Source organism: Cheilinus undulatus, linkage group 6 (assembly GCF_018320785.1).
Source record: "Cheilinus undulatus linkage group 6, ASM1832078v1, whole genome shotgun sequence".
Classification (NCBI taxonomy): Eukaryota; Metazoa; Chordata; class Actinopteri; order Labriformes; family Labridae; genus Cheilinus; species Cheilinus undulatus.
The window spans coordinates 40,091,154-40,110,385 of record NC_054870.1 but is presented as its reverse complement, the minus strand read 5'-3'; the positions used below and the strand labels follow the sequence as shown (position 1 = coordinate 40,110,385).

General features: G+C 38.4%; 1 protein-coding gene across 1 annotated transcript; it reads right to left on the bottom strand.

Annotated features, from left to right (window-relative positions):
* Positions 1-1,039: 1,039 nt before the first annotated feature.
* Positions 1,040-19,232, bottom strand: ubtd1a (ubiquitin domain containing 1a). The gene is made up of 5 exons (XM_041790017.1): positions 18,938-19,232; positions 18,412-18,498; positions 4,440-4,667; positions 3,795-3,980; positions 1,040-2,207 (listed from the first exon to the last, which is right to left on the bottom strand). Exons 1-5 carry the CDS (start codon positions 18,987-18,989, stop codon positions 1,993-1,995), a joined length of 768 nt encoding a protein of 255 aa, XP_041645951.1. The 5' UTR covers positions 18,990-19,232; the 3' UTR covers positions 1,040-1,992.

The window sequence follows — 19,232 nt, the reverse complement described above, 5'->3', positions numbered from 1 at the left end:
CGTCTGATGCAGGATTCTAGTTGCTCAACAGTCCTGGGTCTTCAAATTTATCAAATCATCAAATTCATCAAATTCATCGATCCTCTGAGAACGTATTGTAAGTTTAACCTGAAACCATTTTCAAAAAACATCATTTTATAGGATAAGGATGGAACGTGTTTTCTCTTCATAGTTGGTGCAATCTTTAGTATTTCACCTGAAAAATGCAAAAACATAGGAACTGGAATAGACATATCAAGTGCGTTTTCATCACTTTACCAATCCAGATTTGCCTTGCTCACATTCCAGCAAATCTTTGATTTTAAGATTTATTTTTGGGGTCGTTCTTGAGAGACAGGACAGTGATTAGATATAGGGGTGAAAGAGTGGGGAATGGCATGTGCTGAAAGAGCCATAGGCCATATTTGCACCTGGATCACCTGCATTCAAGGGGCATGACCTAACCACTAGTCCATCTGCACCCCATTCCAGCTTATCTTTACACAAATTCTTTCCAATTTGTACCTGCAAAACATACAATTTATCCTCTATAATACTTCTTTTTATTTGCCATAATTCCATCTGAATTTGAGAGCTTTTGAAGGACTGTGGTAACCAGATTTTTTGTTTTTAAATTAACATTTCATCGTCCTGAGAATTTGTTGGTAGCCTGCATTTCAAGAGGAAACAGCAAAAACAAGGATAAGTTACAAAAAATTATTTTGTGTTTGCCATTAACACAGTCTTTGGATTGCTGATTCTACAGTAAGATTCCTGTAAAAACAAACTGATTGGTGAGGCACCAGTAGCCAAGATGCAGGTTTACCCTTGTTCAAATGTGGCCTTTTTCTTTACTGCATGTTATTTCCCACTTTCCACTGCCCTATCTTTAATATAAAATCATGAAACCCCCACATCAATCTATATCTTAGTTGGGAACTCATGCTTTGGGATAAATTCTTGCAGTATGGACTTGTGATGCAAAGAACCAGGACAACAGAGACCGACTTTAAATCGACAATATTTATTGATCATTTATTCAAGTACAGTGAGCATCATATTGTACATACGAATACAGTATCTGGTTTGGAGTGATGAAATAATTAAAAAACAGGTCTGATCGTCTCTGTTTACCTTTAAGAAAGGTGCCGTCGTTACATTCGGTGTCTTTATTATGAATATACAGCTGTGGATTGAAATGCAGTGTGCACATAGATACATGACCAAACAACACAAAGGGAAACTGATATTTACAGCTTTCTTTCTACAGTTTGCTGCAACTTTAAACATCATACATACTTCTGAAATGGCAAGACAAAAATCTTTAAAAAAAAACAAGAGAGATTGGATTTTCCTTACTCAGATCCCCATGTGAATTATATTCAGTTAGCACATGTACAAACACATGACAAGGGGGGGAGGGGTGTCAGTGTAAACAATAGAGTTGTGAGTCAATGTCCACACAAACAGAAAGACAGCAGGACAGACAGACAGACTGACGGACACATGGGCTCAGTCCCAATGTACACCTTGTCCCTTATCACTTAGCCCTAGGCCTATGGGTAGGGTGTCCCAAGTTTTGTGGGAATGGAGGGTTAGGGAGAAGTGCGAGAGCTATGTGACGCTTTAAATGGAGATTTTTTCCAGAGGCCCAAACCAAGTGTCATGAGAAATCTCCCAGAGTGCTTTATAAATCATCAGTAAGATGGCTGCTCAAGCGCCAACACAACGTCTGATGACATAGCAGGAAAGGGGGCACTCAAAACAAGGTGTAGGGTCAGGGTTAAGTTTCAGAAGTGGGACTGAGCCTTGGATGTGCATCTTAGGACTCTACATCTACTCTAAAGTGTTTCAGTGCTTTTCAGTAGTCTTACTTCATTTGGAAAAAGGAAAAAATACAAAAAGGAGCAATATAAAAGCAATAATTTCTTATATAAAAATGTACACAAAATTCCACTGCAGTACCAAACCCTACCACTACTCCTGGCACGTCCTTTTTATAATCCCCAGTCCTCAGTTAGCTATGACTGGAGGGTTCATGTTGACGATCACTTGGACCACATAGTCCTTCTGGATCTTGGCGTCTTGCAGGCGGGTCTTGTCGGTCAGTAGCTTCCCAGAAAAGAACCACCTCTGGCGGGTCACGTCAATATCTTCCTGCTCCTCTAACTGTTTCTTTAACTCGGCGATGGAGTCGGCCATGCTGGCTGTCAGACGCACGTCCTTTCCTGTGAAAAAACAGCGAGGCATAAATAGAGTTGACACAGATTTCTGAGCAAGCTGTGAGAGACTGAAAAGCTATAAATTATGAATATGCCTCCAGCCTGGAAGAGACGAGGCGCTTTGAAATGTTTGAAATGTCACATGCACTGGAAAAGCTGCAGTATATGCAGTTTGTCAGATTTGCTTATGATACAACTTTGCACCTAGTTCTTCTTTTACACAATTAAAAATGTCGCACACAACATCAACACCTCAGTCTCCTGCAATGTACCAGATAATACTTCGCATGCATTTATTATGCCCATTTAACTTTCCATTTTGAACATATATCTTTATCTTTTAGTGGTAGTGTGTTACTTCATATTGATTTTTCCATTGTTTTATATATTTCCCAAGTTCAAATCTCTATCTTTCTGTCCATCGATTGATATATTATGGACAGATGGACATCCATGTATTATAGATGAATTAAATATCAGTATGGTCATATTTCTTTATCCTGACTCCTGATATAATAACTTAATGGCTGGCACCCATTGGCCATAAACTAGAGTTTAGAAACTTTTGCTGCTGTAAACAGATCTTTTCTCACTGCGTCACAACTTAAAGACTCTTCATATTAGTGTTCATGACATTGATAAGGGTAATGTAAATGGAAATTAACTGGCTAAAGAGAATGAGACAGCCGGATAATGTTGGACAATAGTGAGAGCAAGTTCAAGAATGAAGCGTGATTAGAAATGACTATCACCCTGAAACCAAATTGCAGGGAAAAGAAACATGTTAATTAGAAGTAATGATATATTAAATGTGGTTGCTTTACAATATATAATAATTGCAAAATCCCTATATCATGATATTATTGTGTATCTTATTGTATCATGCTGTTTTCTATTGGATTCCATTATATTGCATCATTTTGTATCACGTTTTGTTGTTTTAAATTAAACAGTATCATATTGTCTCTGAATTTATTGGATTATATCTTTACACGAGTTATCCTGTTATTCCATTCCCTAGTCCAGTGATCATCAACTGGCGGGCCGAGGGCCACACCAGGCCCGCCACAGCTTCCCATCAGACCCCCAGAAGATTTTTAACATCAGAAAATGCACAGAGGAAAAATATGTTGTAATATTTAGGGTGTGTTATTAAAAAAAAAACCTATAGACTTTAAAACAGTGGCTAAATATTTGATCTATTTTACAGAAATCAATCCATCAGTTATCGTGAGTGAATATGATGAATGATGAACACAAATTCATTGGTCTGTTCTTGATTAAAACTGCCGTTTTCCATGTCAACTTTCCACTTCAAACCCCCAAAATAGACCTGCACATTTTTCCATGAAATATGTAGCCAAAATTGCAATAGCCTCCTAGTGGCAATTGCAGTTTAGGCGATTGGGACTGATCTCACCTCCAAAGGCAAAATAATAAAAAATACAAAAATTTGATGCAAATAAAATAATTACACAATAAACTGCTAATCTTAGTTTTTGTAAAGTCCGGCCCTTTCAGTGTCTTCCAAGAAAAAACCTGGCTCTTGATGACCCCTGCCCTAGTCTATCACCCACACTGTGTGTTTCTTACCTGATGACAGCCGGACCCTCAGCTGGAACTCTTGCCTGCACACAGGGGGTTGGTTTTGTTTCTGTGTGGAGTCGGACACTTTGGTGTCCGTGGACGTTTCATTGATGAGATTGACAGGTGGCGCTAAAGTGTAGGCTGGCAGTTGGTAGCGATTGCCCAGTTCATCATAACTCTCTGTGAGAGAGCCTGGAAGAGGGAAAAGGGCTAATATTAACAACAATAACTACCTCTAAACCTTGATAAATGATCCCTTCTCATTTTAATAAAGCAAGGAAAGGCTGAGGCCACCCCCTTAATAGTTAAAGCGCTTGTGTCCGTCCTTGAACTTGTAAAACAGCTTAAAGAAAAAAAAACCTTTCAGAGTGTGAGCAGATGAATATGCGTGAGTGAGACATTCAGCTCTGTCATGGCTTTCTGTGAACCAATCTATTCACAGTGGTCACGCAGCACTGCGACTATTATGTAACTGTTATGGTAGTAATCTCTGCACAACTGATGCAGGGGATTCTGCACACCGGCCTTTGACATTTGGAGAATTACAACTATGAGATTTTTGTATTTGTACTGCAAGTTCCAGGACATTTGCAGCCTACAATGATTTTCATATCATGTTTGTCTCTGAGTGCCTGTGGGGGGGTTTCATACCGTGTGGCAGAGTAATGCAGGCTCCATCCACGATGGCCTGAGCTAGCTCCAGGTCATTGCACTCTGCTGCGAGGGCAGCTGCTCTGAGTGCGTCCCAGATCTCTTTCCGCCCATCAAAAGCCGGAGCCGTATCCCAGAACTCATCCCTCTTGCTCCTCAGCTGGCCCTCTGTCATCGGGTATTCACTCTTCCACTTTGGGCGCTCCTTCTTGAGGGGCTCATTGCGTCCTGAAAGGAAAAGAAAACTATGACATAAAGAGTGGTATAATGACTGATCCAAAGGCTGTAACCCAACATAATCAGGGCTTTTAACTGCTCGACAGTCATGCTAACAACTTTTTAGCTCTTGAAATGGAGCCAGGAAATACATGTGCAGCAACTTTTTGCAGTCATTTCCATCCTAAAGTCATACTGGCTGCAGCTAAGAAAGCTACACTTAACAAGGTAACTACATGTAGTGCTTTTAAGAAGCTTTCTGTGCATAATCTGTGAAAAGCAGTAGGAGGAGAACAAATTTACAAATGAAATATCGTATAAAACTAATGGAGTACAAATAAGTGAAGCTTAATGTGACAAGGACAATTTATCCCTCCTACACTGATGCTTTCTCAGTATTCAGTAGAAATACTCCTGGCATTTGTGATAATCAGCACCACTTCCTTTGCTATTTAGAGGGAAGTCAAGCCAATTACCGCCATGCATGCGACTGCTCTTTGTCAGTGCTCTGTTACCACATACACAACTTCATTTTCTCCAGCTGCTGCAGGAGTTTCCACTTTGAAATCTTTGTCATTTCAACACTTCCAGCGTTCAAAGGAAGAGCATTTCAGTGACAGAGGGAGGAAAATCGAAGTGATTATTTATAGTGTCGAGGATTACCGCTGTGGCTTGTAACACATCCATGTGCAATCACACATACACACAAGCGCACAGCAGTGGATTATGGGCAGTAATCAGGTTTCACATAACAGGATTTATCTGCCTGCATCTCATGAGGTATTGGTCAGAGAGATGAGCGCTCGCTGACCAATGAGAGCCGGCGAAAGACACTCACTGACTGAAGTCCGATACAACAAGAACAAAAAAGCCAAAAACAAATGTCAAAAATAGCATTGATAACACATCTCTTACTCCTGTGAAATGCATGTTAGCTAAGGTAAAATGCATTTCACAGGTCATAAAATCAACTATCTACATCTGATTGCTGAGGGGCCTTTCCTATCCAACAATCCATACATATTTGAATGATTTTTGATCTTAGCCATTCAGTAAACTTCCTATTCTCAGGCCAACAGGTTAGGGTAAGATGGGGAGAGGTTAGTGCATTGTTTGTACTTGTATTTTGTAGTTATGTTGTGTGTCTGTATTTGAATACACTTTACTTTATGTGCTTTTATGTGGCAGCCTTTTCATGAATCTCAACTCTAACAGACAGTAATGAAAATGTGACACAATCTCCTGACTAGATAAGACAGAGACCAAAGAATCAGGTATATTGCATTTATCTTGACTGGGATTTTCTACACCCAATCTAAATATCTATTCATTCATAATCCAAGCCACTTATCCTGTTTGGGGCCTCTGGGGGGCTGGAGTCTCAGCTGTCATTCAGAAAAGAGGCGGGGCAGACCTTTGACTGGTCACCAGTCAATCACATATAGACAAACAAGCAATCACACTCACATTCATGGGCAATTTAGTCACCAGTTAACCTAGAGAGCATGTTTTTAATCAGTGGGAGGGAGTCAGAGTACCCAGGCAGATGATGCAAAGTCCATTCAGAAGGACCCATGAACCAGGACCACTATACCAGCATGCAGCCCCACTCTAAACATCATTAGTTTTAATTGTATGTAACAGGGAAAACGACCTTTTTTTCTATTTTTGAAGGGCAGAATGGAGTGAAAGTAACTGGCATAAGAGTAAAACTTGATTTCTATCTTCTGGTCCAGCATTAGTTACATTATAACAGAAAGGATTCCCATAGCTCTGCTTTTCTTTCATGACTGCTGCTTTAATGTTTTATTTTCTTATTAAGGACCGACAGCTTCAAGGTTGCAAAGGAGCGCATTGACATGCCGGCAAAATAGATGCAAATGATCAGGCTGCCTGGATTCCTAACAGGCTACCTGACTAGAAGATAAACCGAGATAACTGCAGGCAGCTGATCCTGATAGACTGAGCATCCGTAACGTACTCCACCAAGATGGTTTAGTGTGAAATTTTTCCCAGTTTTCTTTTTAAATTTTAGTTTTCTGGCTTTTGCATTTATTAGACAGGGCAGCTGGGGAGAGAGAGGAAACATGGGGAGAGAGAGGTGGGGGGAGATGAACCAAACATGTGTCAGGATTAGGGATGAGTATCAAAATCTCGTACCCACATGCAGTGGTGCAGTGCAAGGACCATACCTACTTATGTTTTTGGCTTCATAGACTGTACCCACTGCTAAAGAGTATATAGATTAAAAGATACCCACTTCTGCACACACTAATACATCTCTGCCAACGTAGTACCGGAACAAACAAATCTGATACCTACCAGACCGAATTACAACACACATATCAATGCTGCATTTTGATACCCAGCCACCCCAAATAAAAGGCAAGAAATATGGAATTTGTGTGATTTATGTGAAGTTACTGGTTTCCTTTTCTTATCCAGTGTTTGACTGGCATCTTATAAAGATATTTCTGCAAATCATTTAAGACACCCAGACAGCTTTTTATTTTCCCGCTGGCTTTCAAGACAATTTTTTCTCCCAAAGGTATCAATTTGGGCACCGTTAAGGCACCAGCATCATATAAAGAGTATCGATTTAACACCAGTATCAGACAAAAAAAACAAATGATAACCAAACACTAGTAAGGATCAAGACCTGAACCTGCAACCATTGTGTCAAGATAGATAAATAGATATCCTATTAACCCAGAGGGAAGTTCAAGATTTCAAGACACACAACATGAAACATCTTATATGTGAATCCACCCCCCCATCCCCGTTAAGCTAGACAATTAAAAAGAAGCCCTTACAAAAAAACAAGTTAAGAGTCTTTGAAAATTGAGTTAAAGTTAAATAGAGTAAATAATGATAATATGATAATAAATAAAATTAAATAGTAATAGTAAATATACTAATAATACTACCACTGCTAATGCTATTTCAACTGATAATTGAAATAAAAAATAGAATTTAAATACAGTTTATGATGTAAACTATTTATGTTTATGATATAAATTTATATATCTTAAACATAAACACACTTTATATTTCATTTCATTTACATTTACATAAATTATAAAATTTAAAATTTGTAATATAAACTTATAAACTGTTTTATTATTATTAATATAAAATGAAATTTGAAATAATAATACAAAATTTGAATTAAAAGCCTTCCAGTAAGGAAAATAAAGCATACATTACTGTTACTGTTTAATTCTAAGAAAAAACAGAATTAGAAATATAGGTCAGTAGATGGGGCATCTGCTCTATTAACCAAGCTAAATTGGCGCCTCAAATCTGTGCAACTGGACTTGGACAAAAATTGACTTTTTGATAGCAGGTGTTCTGAAACAGAACAACTCCTTTTAGATTACCAGTAGTAGTGAAAATGTGCCCAAAAACTCCAGATATTCAGTCATATTTTTAACCAAAAGAGAAAGAGAGCACTGTCTAAGCTGCATTAATATATCTAAGAGGTGTCAGTATCTCAATTTTACCAAGTCATTTCTCCAATCAAAGCAGTGTGTGGGAGTTTAATTCATTTCAAACAAAATGTACACAGACAGACGGTGTTAGAAGAGGTCTATGTTAATAGAGGAACAGCTTGCAGACTGCCATCACGTATTTTGGGGCTGCCCGGTAATGCCACCTTACTGGCAGATAACACAAGCAGTCAGACACATCTGTGGAGTTGAGATTGATCTTTCTTAACAATTTATCTGGGGAACTTTGCTACTCACTTTCATCTCAGGATAAATACCTAATAGAGATATTATTACAAAAAGTCTATGCGGTTAAAGCCCATAACTCCAGCAAAGACTGACTGGATAGATATTGTAACTGGACAAAATGGGTTGAGCTTACAACTTTGAAAGGTGATTAATGAACCAGCACCAGCATGTATTTCCATCACTTTAGTTTATGGAATATAAGAATGGCCAGATGTTTGTTATATTGCTCTCATCTGCTTATAGAAGTAAAAATGAAGTAAAAAAGCCTGATATTAGGTGTGTAAGACTTCTATTTAATTGGCCATGGTATCAAACAGACACTGATATTGTTTGATTTACTAGTGTTGTGACAGAGTTGGTTGGTTGTGAGGCATAGGTGTATAAAGAACACAAGAAAACTGGCAAACTGTCTAATTTGCAACATTTCACTACTTGACTTTCATCAGACAAACAGTCTAGTACTTTAACGTTGCAAATATATTCCTTTAAATACAAGTTAGGCAATGTGCAGAACTTTTAATTTATGTTGCACACATGGCCCTTCAGTTCAACTGTCTTATGAAATAGATGTGTAATGCATTTTCACCACTGTGATGCCCAGTTTACATAACATACTCAAGTCTTCAGAATTATGTTTGGCAAGTAGGGTTACACTAAACAAGCTGTCCAACTTTTTTAAAAGAATGCAAGTTTAGTGAGAAATATGAGCCACAGACAAAGCTGGACCCCTAACAAGGAAGACTGTGCACCCGCTGCAGCCAGCAGGAGGTAGAAGCAGACCCAACCACCTGTTCTCAAGACTTGTTGTACAATTTCTAAATTGTTGATCATCATTTTAAAGTCAGACCAATATTTTTGATTCCAATTCTAATACTTTTTTCTGTAATTATTATTATTATAAATTTGTGCACTGCTTTGGTAATGAAACTGATGATGTTATCCATGCCAATAAAGCCAATTAAATTGAACTGAGTTGAAAAATATGAAAAACATAACAGCTACAGTATTCCTAGTGTTGATTATTTTGCTTGATTATTTTGTCCTGGTAGTTAAATGTTGTGATATAAAATCAACTGTACTTTTTTAGAGTTGTATTCGTGCCAACTTGAGAAAAACACAGATAATCAGTCCTGATCAGATCAGCTGTGGCCACCTGCTTCATACCAAGGTTGTTTTATTCACCTGGCTGTAGTAAGGCAGTGATCCTGACTGTTTGTGAATGTACAGGGGGATCAGCTGTGTCCTCAGATGTAAGTTCGGCTACTTAGAAACTCAAGGTCTAATCATTTCAAATGAAGTGGGTCAATCAAGGTGATGTCCTTAAGCGCGACAGTTTACAATTAAAGGAAAATCAAGCTACCGATAGGTAGGAAAGAACTTCACACGTGGAAAGACGTGCAAAATACAGATACAGCAGATTTCAAAGGCAAACAGCTCTTGAAAGACAAGATTTCAACCCAAATGGATTCATTTCTGTTAGATATTCATGCAGTTTTAGCCCTTTTTCACATTTCTTTTAGCATGCTGAACATAACTTGGAGCATAGCTGCAAACTAAAATCTAATAACATTAAAAAGATAAGAAAAGCATCGACAAAACAGATGATCTTTAACAGAAAATGCACAAAATGTATTTACACAGACATATTGTGAAAAATCTAAAATGTCAACACAAAAACACAAAAGCTCAGACTTACTTTTTAGCAAAATCCTAAGTGGAGAGTTTGGGGTGTGCTGGTAGTTGTACTCCCTGGAGTTCGGTACTCCCATAGCTGATCTTTTTCCCGATTTGATGTGAGTCAATTTAAAGTCCGCATGAATCAGCCACAAACGCTGACCTTAAAGGAGCAACTCTCCTGTGAGTGATGTTGGAGACAACCTCCTGATCTAGTTCGAAGCTTCATGCAGATTCAGAGCTCGGGTAGACGTGACGACACTTCCCCAGTTTCTTAAAAGTGACCGCCGTGCATCCAGTTATATCCCTTCTAATAACAAACCTTCACAACCCCAAAATACCTCAGGATTGGTTCATGGAAGAAGAAGGTTCCATATGTGAGCAGAGTAAGGGGAGTGCCCTTGCCAGAGGGTAGTATCTTTACACAAGAGGCCTAATCCTATCAGATCTATTCAGAGACAGGATAGAAATACCCAGGCACCCAAGGCTGCATGCTAAACCTATTAACAGCCATTAAGGCCCTTTGAGTCTATTACAGTCTGTTGGCTGAGGAGCTACTGTAACCCCCTGATCTTTTTCTCCACGAAGACTGGGCTATTTTGACCAACAAATACAAATCTGTCTCTCAGACTGAATTTCCACAGCCCGTGTCAGAGGTCTTGTTTGTTTGCTTGTCACTAAAATAGAAAATTTAAGTCTGAGAGGTACAAAAATACAACGGCAATCATAAATTTACCATGTGGACAGGGAGCGAGGCTAAAGAGCTACCACGATAACACCATGGAGCACTGTTCACTTTCAAGGGGTTTAACCGCACATTGCGCACTGCTCTCTCCACCTCTCTGTGCAGAGGAGAACAAGTTGCACACTCAAATATCCCCAGCAAGTTTTCATGTTTTTTTTCCTCATGTGTGTTGTGATCAAAGGCGTATTAATGCACAGGTTAGTTGGAACTGGTTTACACATAAAGGGAGATTTTTTTCCTGAAGTAACTGCCATGTGGTCGAGTCAATCAGTGCATCCGTCGTGTGTCTTTACGCAGACACTTTTGGATTCATGCCATTCACACCGCCACGCAAACACTAACGCCACTCACAGACAGACAAACACAAGCTAACGGGTTTGTGGTGTAGACCTGAGGCTTCTTTCTGCTTAGGAGAAAAGGATTCAACACAGAGCCGAACTTTTCTCCTGCTTTAAAGCTCCTCTTTGACCATGGTGCATATGTGTGTTGATGCTGTTTATGAATAACCGCTCTCTCTTTTCCCCTCTCTCTCTCTCTTTCTCTTCTTAGCGAGCTGCAGACTGTTAAATTGTTGTTTTATTAACATTCCACTTCTATATTTTATCATGACGACACACCCTAATGATTAAACATCAGTATATGAGCTTATTATCAAAACATCTGATATGTGCCACGTTGCAGGACATACAGTTGTTCTGTATATTGATAATAAATCAATCAAAAAATCATACAATCTCTTACATCCTACTAACTGATCAGCAGGGCAGTGAGAAACAGAGGCAGACAGGAGCCAGGAGGAGAAAACTTCTACAGGAGTTAAAAAGACTTCAGCTGAAGAGACTAAAGCTGTAAATTTCTCAGTTTTTATCATTTTATTTATTACGGTAATGAGAGATAAATGAGCTGATTACATCTTTCCCATTGTTAACTTAATGTTACACTTTCAAATAATCTTATTTTTATAAATACTTATCTATCTTTTTGTAACATTAAATGGATGTCTATTTTTTACGTAAACACAGTGCTTTAAAGAATGAAGCTGACTAAAATGATCTACAATGAGACCAGAAAAGAGTTGATCTCCTATAATGGACTGATAAAAGGATTTAAGCCCTGATGTTTCTAACAGTGTGACACATTTCTCTGTAATGAGCTGTTTAATTTGTGCAGAAGTCCTTTGGGAGACCTTACTTTGACAAGGTTTATGGAGCATGAGAACAGAGCTTGTGTTTTGTTTCACCCCAGATGTTCAAGCTTTCTGCCATTTTATGTGAAACTGCAAACTATGTTAATGTCTATTTTCACCTTAAGATAAGTGCTTGTATGTTAGAATCACAGTTTTCTTGATTATAATGAGCAGGATTTCCAGATATCAAAATTGTGGCTAGCTAAAATTGAGGATGGCTTGTGAATGAATGAACGAATAGTGAAATTCATGACTTCAACAGTGATTATTAATCATTATAGTTATAGTCGCTTGTAATAATATTTGGGGTCGGAGAGGTGATGCCATGCCACTGCCATGTGGACGTAGCGTATGGGTCAGATGTCGCCCACAGTTAATGAGGTAGGTGCTCAGGGGAGTCGAATGTCTGCTCAGGAGTTTTAAAAATTAGAGGGAACGTTGCCATGGAGATGTGAGAAAGAGTTCAATGATAAAATAAGCAGTCAAACTCAGTTTATTCTACACTCAGCAGGTATTGGCTTGAATGCAGTTTACTAGGTTCTCCTTTTAATTGAAAAGTAGCCGTAACATTTGTGTCATAATGAAAGGATAAGCGCCTAAAGAAGAGACCTCTAATCTCAATTATGCCTCTATGCAACACTGACAAGTTACATAACCAACCACATGGTCTTTAGTTAACATCCCCACCCTCAACAGACCCAAGCTCAGGACGTGAAAGCTCCAGGTAGTGACAGATGAACCTTATGCCACCACATGGCCCCTCAGCTTATATATGTAGGCTGATTGGCAGAAAGAGTCACAACATCACTGGAGCTGTTGGGTAGGAACCACCCACCATTCCAACCAGAAGACATTAAAAAACTCTAGCCAGAACTTAGGATAAGGGCAAGGAGAATAAGGATGTAAGACCTCTTACATTACCTTTTGCTGTTATGAAGTGTTTTGAATCATTGTTGATATAATTAAACCTGTATTATCTCCTTCTCTTGACGCTCCCCAGTTTGCAATGAGGATAAAAATTTAATCGAGTATAAGTAAAAAGTATGCAATTTAAAGTTTACTAAAGTTCTGAGTAGCTACTGAAGAGTTGTACTGTAAAATCTGAGCTTTCCTTATTGGCAACAACAACAAGAGAATAGATCTCCAACCAGGCTGTTCAGGTAAAGTCACACCTCTGCAATAAAGTAAAATACACAGCAAAAATGACATATAGAGTCAAATTTAACACTTTAAAAATGTCCATATTGGTCCACGGTATTTATAGTCCAACTACACTTGTGAAGTGTTAAATATTTTACATTATGACAGGCTGCAGTAACTCTTAAAAATATGTGGTAAGGTAAGTCTCCTCTAATGGCAAAGCAGAGAGTCGACCTCATGCAAGACAATGCATACTGATGAATACGCTCTATGCACCCTTCAGGAACACCTAAAGTCAGAGGCGGGGAATCAAACTCAGTGGGTAACTTCACTAAGGGTGCAAATCTGTCTCATATCAAAAGTGACAACATTCCAACAGATATATGACAGAAAAAACTCCTGCAGGGACGACTGTACAACAGGCGACATCCAAACAGCATTCTTTACAGAGTTGAACTAACACTGGTGGATCAAAACAGTCAAACAAACCCAAAACTGAATACTTTGAGAGTTAAAATCAACTCTGAAAATTTTAACACTGAAATATCAACACTCCAGCTTTGCTGTGCACAACAGCTGTTTTGGGATGTAATGTGTAATCATTCTCTCACTCTGTGCTACTGTGTGGTCAACTGAGGTGGGAAAGTACAAGAGTCTTGTACCCAAGGAAAAGCACAGTTGTTCTGGTTAAAAATTACATATGTGGAAGAAAAAGTAAAAGTAAAATTCCCCAAAAAACTACACAATTACAGTACCTTTAGTACATTTAATTAGTTACTTTCCACCCCTGCTTTAGAAACACCTAAAGTCAGTGGTGGGAATTATAACTCAGTGGATAACTTCACTCACAGTGCAAATGTTTAACAACAAAAACAACAACTGATAAGAAACAAAAGAACCCCCGCAGAGATCACTGTGCAACCTGTAACATCCAAAAATCAACTAAACACATAAAAACACATCTAAATACCCCGCCCAAGGGCATTAAGGGGAACTCCACCCACTCATCCCCCCAAATTTGAAATCACTTTAGGCAAAGTTGTATCTACACTGGTGGATCAACACTATCAATACCGCCAACAATGAAGACCATTCACTCAAGATGGAGTTAAGATAACACTTAGAAATATTTAACACTTAGATGTGGAGTATAGTACTCAAGTAAAAGTACACTTACTCTGATTAAAACTAAATACATTCGTTATAAAGTTTTCTGATGGCACAATTATTAAGTTAATTCATAAATTAATTGCTATCATTAAGTCTTTGTGTGTTTGTGCAATATATTTTAATTTGTTTATCACTGTGAGGACAATACAATATAAACTTTTACCTATAGAAGGGGAGAAATCCAGGCACTCCAAACACACAATAAAGTAAAAATGAGGAAGGAAATACTTTAAAAAGCCTTTATTGTAATGGTCAAATCATCTTTAAAAAAGCCAACATGTTTCGTTTCATTCATTATAATAAAGGCTTTTTAAAGCATTTCCTTCCTCATTTTTACTATTTTGTGTTCAGAGTGCCTAGATTTCTCCCCTATTTCTGACATTTCTTTCCACCTGTTCTCCAAGAGCACCAGACTTGGTTTATTACTGAAGCACCACAGTCACACTGAGCAGCCAGTCAACCCCCCTTCTTATAAACTTTTACATGTAACTGTCTTTTTTATCTTTTATTATTTATCTTGTGACACTTGACTGTCATTTTTTTGGGGTGTATTGTCAGTTTTTTCATGTATTGACTGAACAGAAAAGTTGCACTTTGTTCCATGAAAAATTTCCCTCAATTGACAATATCTCATCTCATCTCTGCTTCCCACTCTATCAGCTGTCCTCCTTTATTAATAAAGGCATAAAATGCCCCAAAATATCTGTAAAAAAGGAACAGATGTAATAAAATAATAAAAAAGATAAAGCACATCTTCAGACTGGTAAATTGTATCTTTATGGTGAATGAGATTGCTCCATTGCGTGTAAATTTGTTCAGCAGCAGGTCAACGTGAGGCAAATCATGCACCAAGTGGGTCAAACTTTGATATGAAAATTTTCTGCTCAGGCTCCCGGCTGCTGCTGCTGCTGCTGCTGCTCAATACATAATGCATAATAATTCATCTGAGTGCATAGGCACCTTTTTTCTTTTTCTTTTTGCACAAGAAATGGATTGACCAGTGTTTATATAAACCACAGTCCTATCAGGGAACATCCTCAGCGGTGATCAGACATGCAGCTAAGCTTTAAAACATTTAGTCAGACACAGCAAGCTTTTAGACCAAAGTTTATGTCCATTCCTAAACTGTGACCTCAGCCGACTCAGCTTTATAAATATATTAATGCAGATTGGCAACGTTTTTTAATAAGCCGGTGGTTGTTTAATACTAAGATACAATCTCTGTTATATTATTAAAAGATAGATTGAAATGCTTTAAAAAACTATATCTCTTTCATAAGACAAGGGCATAGGAGAGGCCATCAGAGATCTTCTGCACACTGTAAAAAATGCACAATTTGACAACATTTGTGCTATTTTGACAGTGTGTTTCAAGTTTTTCTGCAAATTTTAGTCATCTAAAACAAAAACTAACATAATATTGTGTGTCCCGGCCTTCTATTTTTGTTGCTGTGGTAATGACACATGCACCAATGCAGTTTGATGTTCAGTACTTGATACTTTTTCAATACCACATGTTTTGAAACCTTAGAGTTTTCATTTGATCAATGAATGATAGTATCCAAAAGTGCACAAGACTTTAAAAAACTGCATTTATACAATAAACAGGAGTTTAGAAAAGAAAGAAAACCAGTAAAAATTGCAGGTAAACTCCTGGACCCTGTCAGATATGCACAAAAGATTGGCAACATGTAATTTAGATAACATGCAGGAGTTTGCCTGCAATGTTTTAAACTAAATTCTAAGACTAGAACTTCTATTTATGTTGCATCAAAACAGGTGTGTCTATCGTTTACATTTTGACTAAAATAATTAAAGGTTAAGTAAGTACCTTTGCATATCCCCATAGGCATGATTAAGCCTTGAACTACTATTAATATATCCGCTGATTTGGTGCCTAGAATAAAGGCCAGAGGATGTGTCACCACTAACACGTTCAAGCATCAGATCAGCACAGAAGCTTTTCTCCTCAGTCATATAAAATAATAATCTAATTCAAGAATATTTATAGGCTCCCTCGAGCTCAGGCCCCATTTTGTTCCCACCTTTTCATCTTTCTGGTAAAAGCATGAATAAAAGATACAGACATGGTCTTATTCCCAGTTTCTGGACCTCATTAAGTCTCATTTCTTCTGCAGCAGCGTCATGTAGTAAAAATGTGTGCTTACAATAGAGCCTATCACAATTTAAAGGCCAGTTCTTTTAACTGGTCTGGTGATGCTGCATGTTGCTGTCAGTGGCAGAGGCAGTCATCTCTCAAACAGAGGGTCAGAGGTTGGATTACATGTCCTCAGGAAAGGCACTGAACCCTAAATTTCTCCCACCGTTATGTCATTGGTGTTTGGATGTATACTGATGGATGCTCTACAGCATCCTCTGCCATCAATGAAGCACATGGAGAAGTCAGACAACTACAAAAATGCTATACAAGCTCAAATCCATATACCATTTTACCAAGGCCATTCAGTATATGTGCAAGAAAAACAGAACAATGTTGATAAAGAAGATTAAAGATCTGCTATGATATACAGTGCCTATAATTGTTGGATTTTTTTACCCTTTTGTTGATTTTATAAATCAGTCATGGTTAATATCTGGCTTTTTGACAAAAACAAAAAAAACCTCTTCAATGTCAAAGTGAAAAGAGATTTCTACAAAGTAATTTCAATTGAATAAAATTATGTGATGTAAAATAAGGGACTGCATAATTATTACCCCCTTTAAAGTGACTGGCTTAATTCAACAGAGGTCCAGCCAATTGGCAAACACCTTAAGTCTCAACTAGAGTTCACCAAAAGGCATATGGGCGACTCCATGGTCAAGTGGAAGAAAGGCCTTTGGTCTGACGAGACCAAATGTTGCTTTCTGGCCATCAGACAAGACACTATGTTTGGTAGATTCCAAACACACCATCCCCACTGTGAAGCACAGTGGTGACAGCATCATGCTGTGGGGATGCTACTTAGCAGCAAGCCCTGGAAGTCTTGTGTAAAATGAATGTGGCAAAATCCTGGAGGACAATCTTATTCAGTCCACAGGAGAACTATGGCTTGGGTGACTTATTTTTCAGCAAGACAATGAAGCATACAGCGAAAGCTGCAAAGAACAGCAGCAATACACAGTTTCATTAAACAGTACAATCAAACTCATACAGTATATGTGAAGTGATATAAAACAAATTGTTTAAAGACAACAAGATGAATGTTCTTGAGTGGCCAAGTTAAAGCACAGACCGCAACCCAGTAGAGAATTTGTGGACTTAAAAAGGGCTATTACGCCTGATCCCTATGATACCTGGCAGAGCTTGAGCAGTTTTACAAAGGAGAATGGAGTAAAATTGTCTAGATGTTCAAGCCTGATTGAGACCTATTCACACAGACTCAGAGCTATGATTGCGACCAGAGGTGTATCTACTAAATACTGACTTGAAGTTGGTGATTACTTACATAATTGCTTATTTCAGATTACATATTTTTATCCAGTTGACATTACATTTTTCCCAAAAGCCATATTTTACTGACCAAAAAAATAAAACATCTAAGGTACTTTGTGTTTTCTTGCTTCAACAGAGTGAAAAAATTATCACTCCTTTAAGATGATCTGGATAAAGACTAAATAAATCTAACCCTCAGTGAGTGACAGGATGGACAAGGACGACCTGCTGCTTGTGCTGACTTAAGACATGGAAATTAAGGTTGGAACCTTGACACAGTGTTTTTAATGCAAATCTCTTATGCAAAACTATATGCTATGACAAAAACATTAAACAGCTAATGATACTCTGATATGCTGGCATAGCTCCATAAGCCATTAAGTACTTGTTAGTAATTATATTAACAGGCTCCCTCTCTCTCTTTGCATCGCTGTCTCAAAAAGCAAGGTTGAGTTAATTATCCCTATCTAATCTTGTAAACAGTCTACACATTCTAGGTACATTTGTACGCTTTGCTGTGCATGAGTTTTGTTTAAAACTGTCTCATATTCACGCCTTTCCCAAATAAAGATAGGCTTATTTCATAGACTTGAGTAAATAAAGCTACAATTGAAGTTCTAGGACACTACAGCACGTGTGAGGCTGCAGTTCAGTGTGTCCCAGCTTCTTACCTCCGCGTTTCTTGCTCCTCGTCGAGCTGCGGGCACTCCCTTGCCCATCCATCCTGCTCCTCCCCACACAGCCTCCCATCACTGTCCCTACATGCCACACCAAGGAGAAAATCCATCAGTCATCCTGCACGTTTTTCGATACAAATGCTTTTAAATGTATATTGCAATCGTGTGGGATTAAAATCATTTGGCGATAATGATAAATGAAGTGCCTTATATGGAAAGCATCATCTGGGAATAATGACAGCTCAGCACTCCTCGTTCCTGCGGGGTCAGGCAAACGGCGATGTTTACGTCACGTGTACTGCCAGCTGACAGGGCACGCGCCTAAACCTCATGCCACTGTTGTCATCATTTTTCTTCCACATATTTTTTAAATGTAGTCAAGGTCTGAAGTTAATTCTTTGTGTCTGCTTTTAGCAAGTAACTGAAATAATTTAAAAATGTATTAATTTGCATTACCCTGCAATATGCCTGATTATACATTTATAATAATAATTAAAATAAAAGTGATTCTTTTGCCTACCCGAGATCCAGTCTGCTAAATTATGCATCCGTCTGCAGTTTGCTTGCCACATCCGAACTCTCTTCCTTCCAGGTGAAGTTGTCTCTGGATCCTGACAGCAGACGATCAGCTCAGGATGACACTTAGCAGGTGAACAGGCTCAAACTGGGACCAGTGTGTCGGTGCGGGGCAGGTGGGCTGCTGACCAGTATGGCCCCGCAGAGCCACCGGCGGGAAAAAAAAAAACAAGTATAACGGCTTTAAAATTAGATCAATATCTGTGTTTCCGCCGGATCATCATGCGTGAACCACACGC

Bases quoted from the DNA above. Each gene is read 5' to 3' on its own strand.
- ubtd1a (XM_041790017.1), bottom strand. From the start codon at position 18,989: ATGTGGCAAGCAAACTGCAGACGGATGCATAATTTAGCAGACTGGATC. The intron at 4,668-18,411 runs GTAAGAAGCTGG...TTTTCCTTTCAG, and splicing joins GAGGAGCAAGAAACGCGGAG to GACGCAATGAGCCCCTCAAG. The intron at 2,208-3,794 runs GTAAGAAACACA...GTTTTTTCACAG, and splicing joins GAGGGTCCGGCTGTCATCAG to GAAAGGACGTGCGTCTGACA.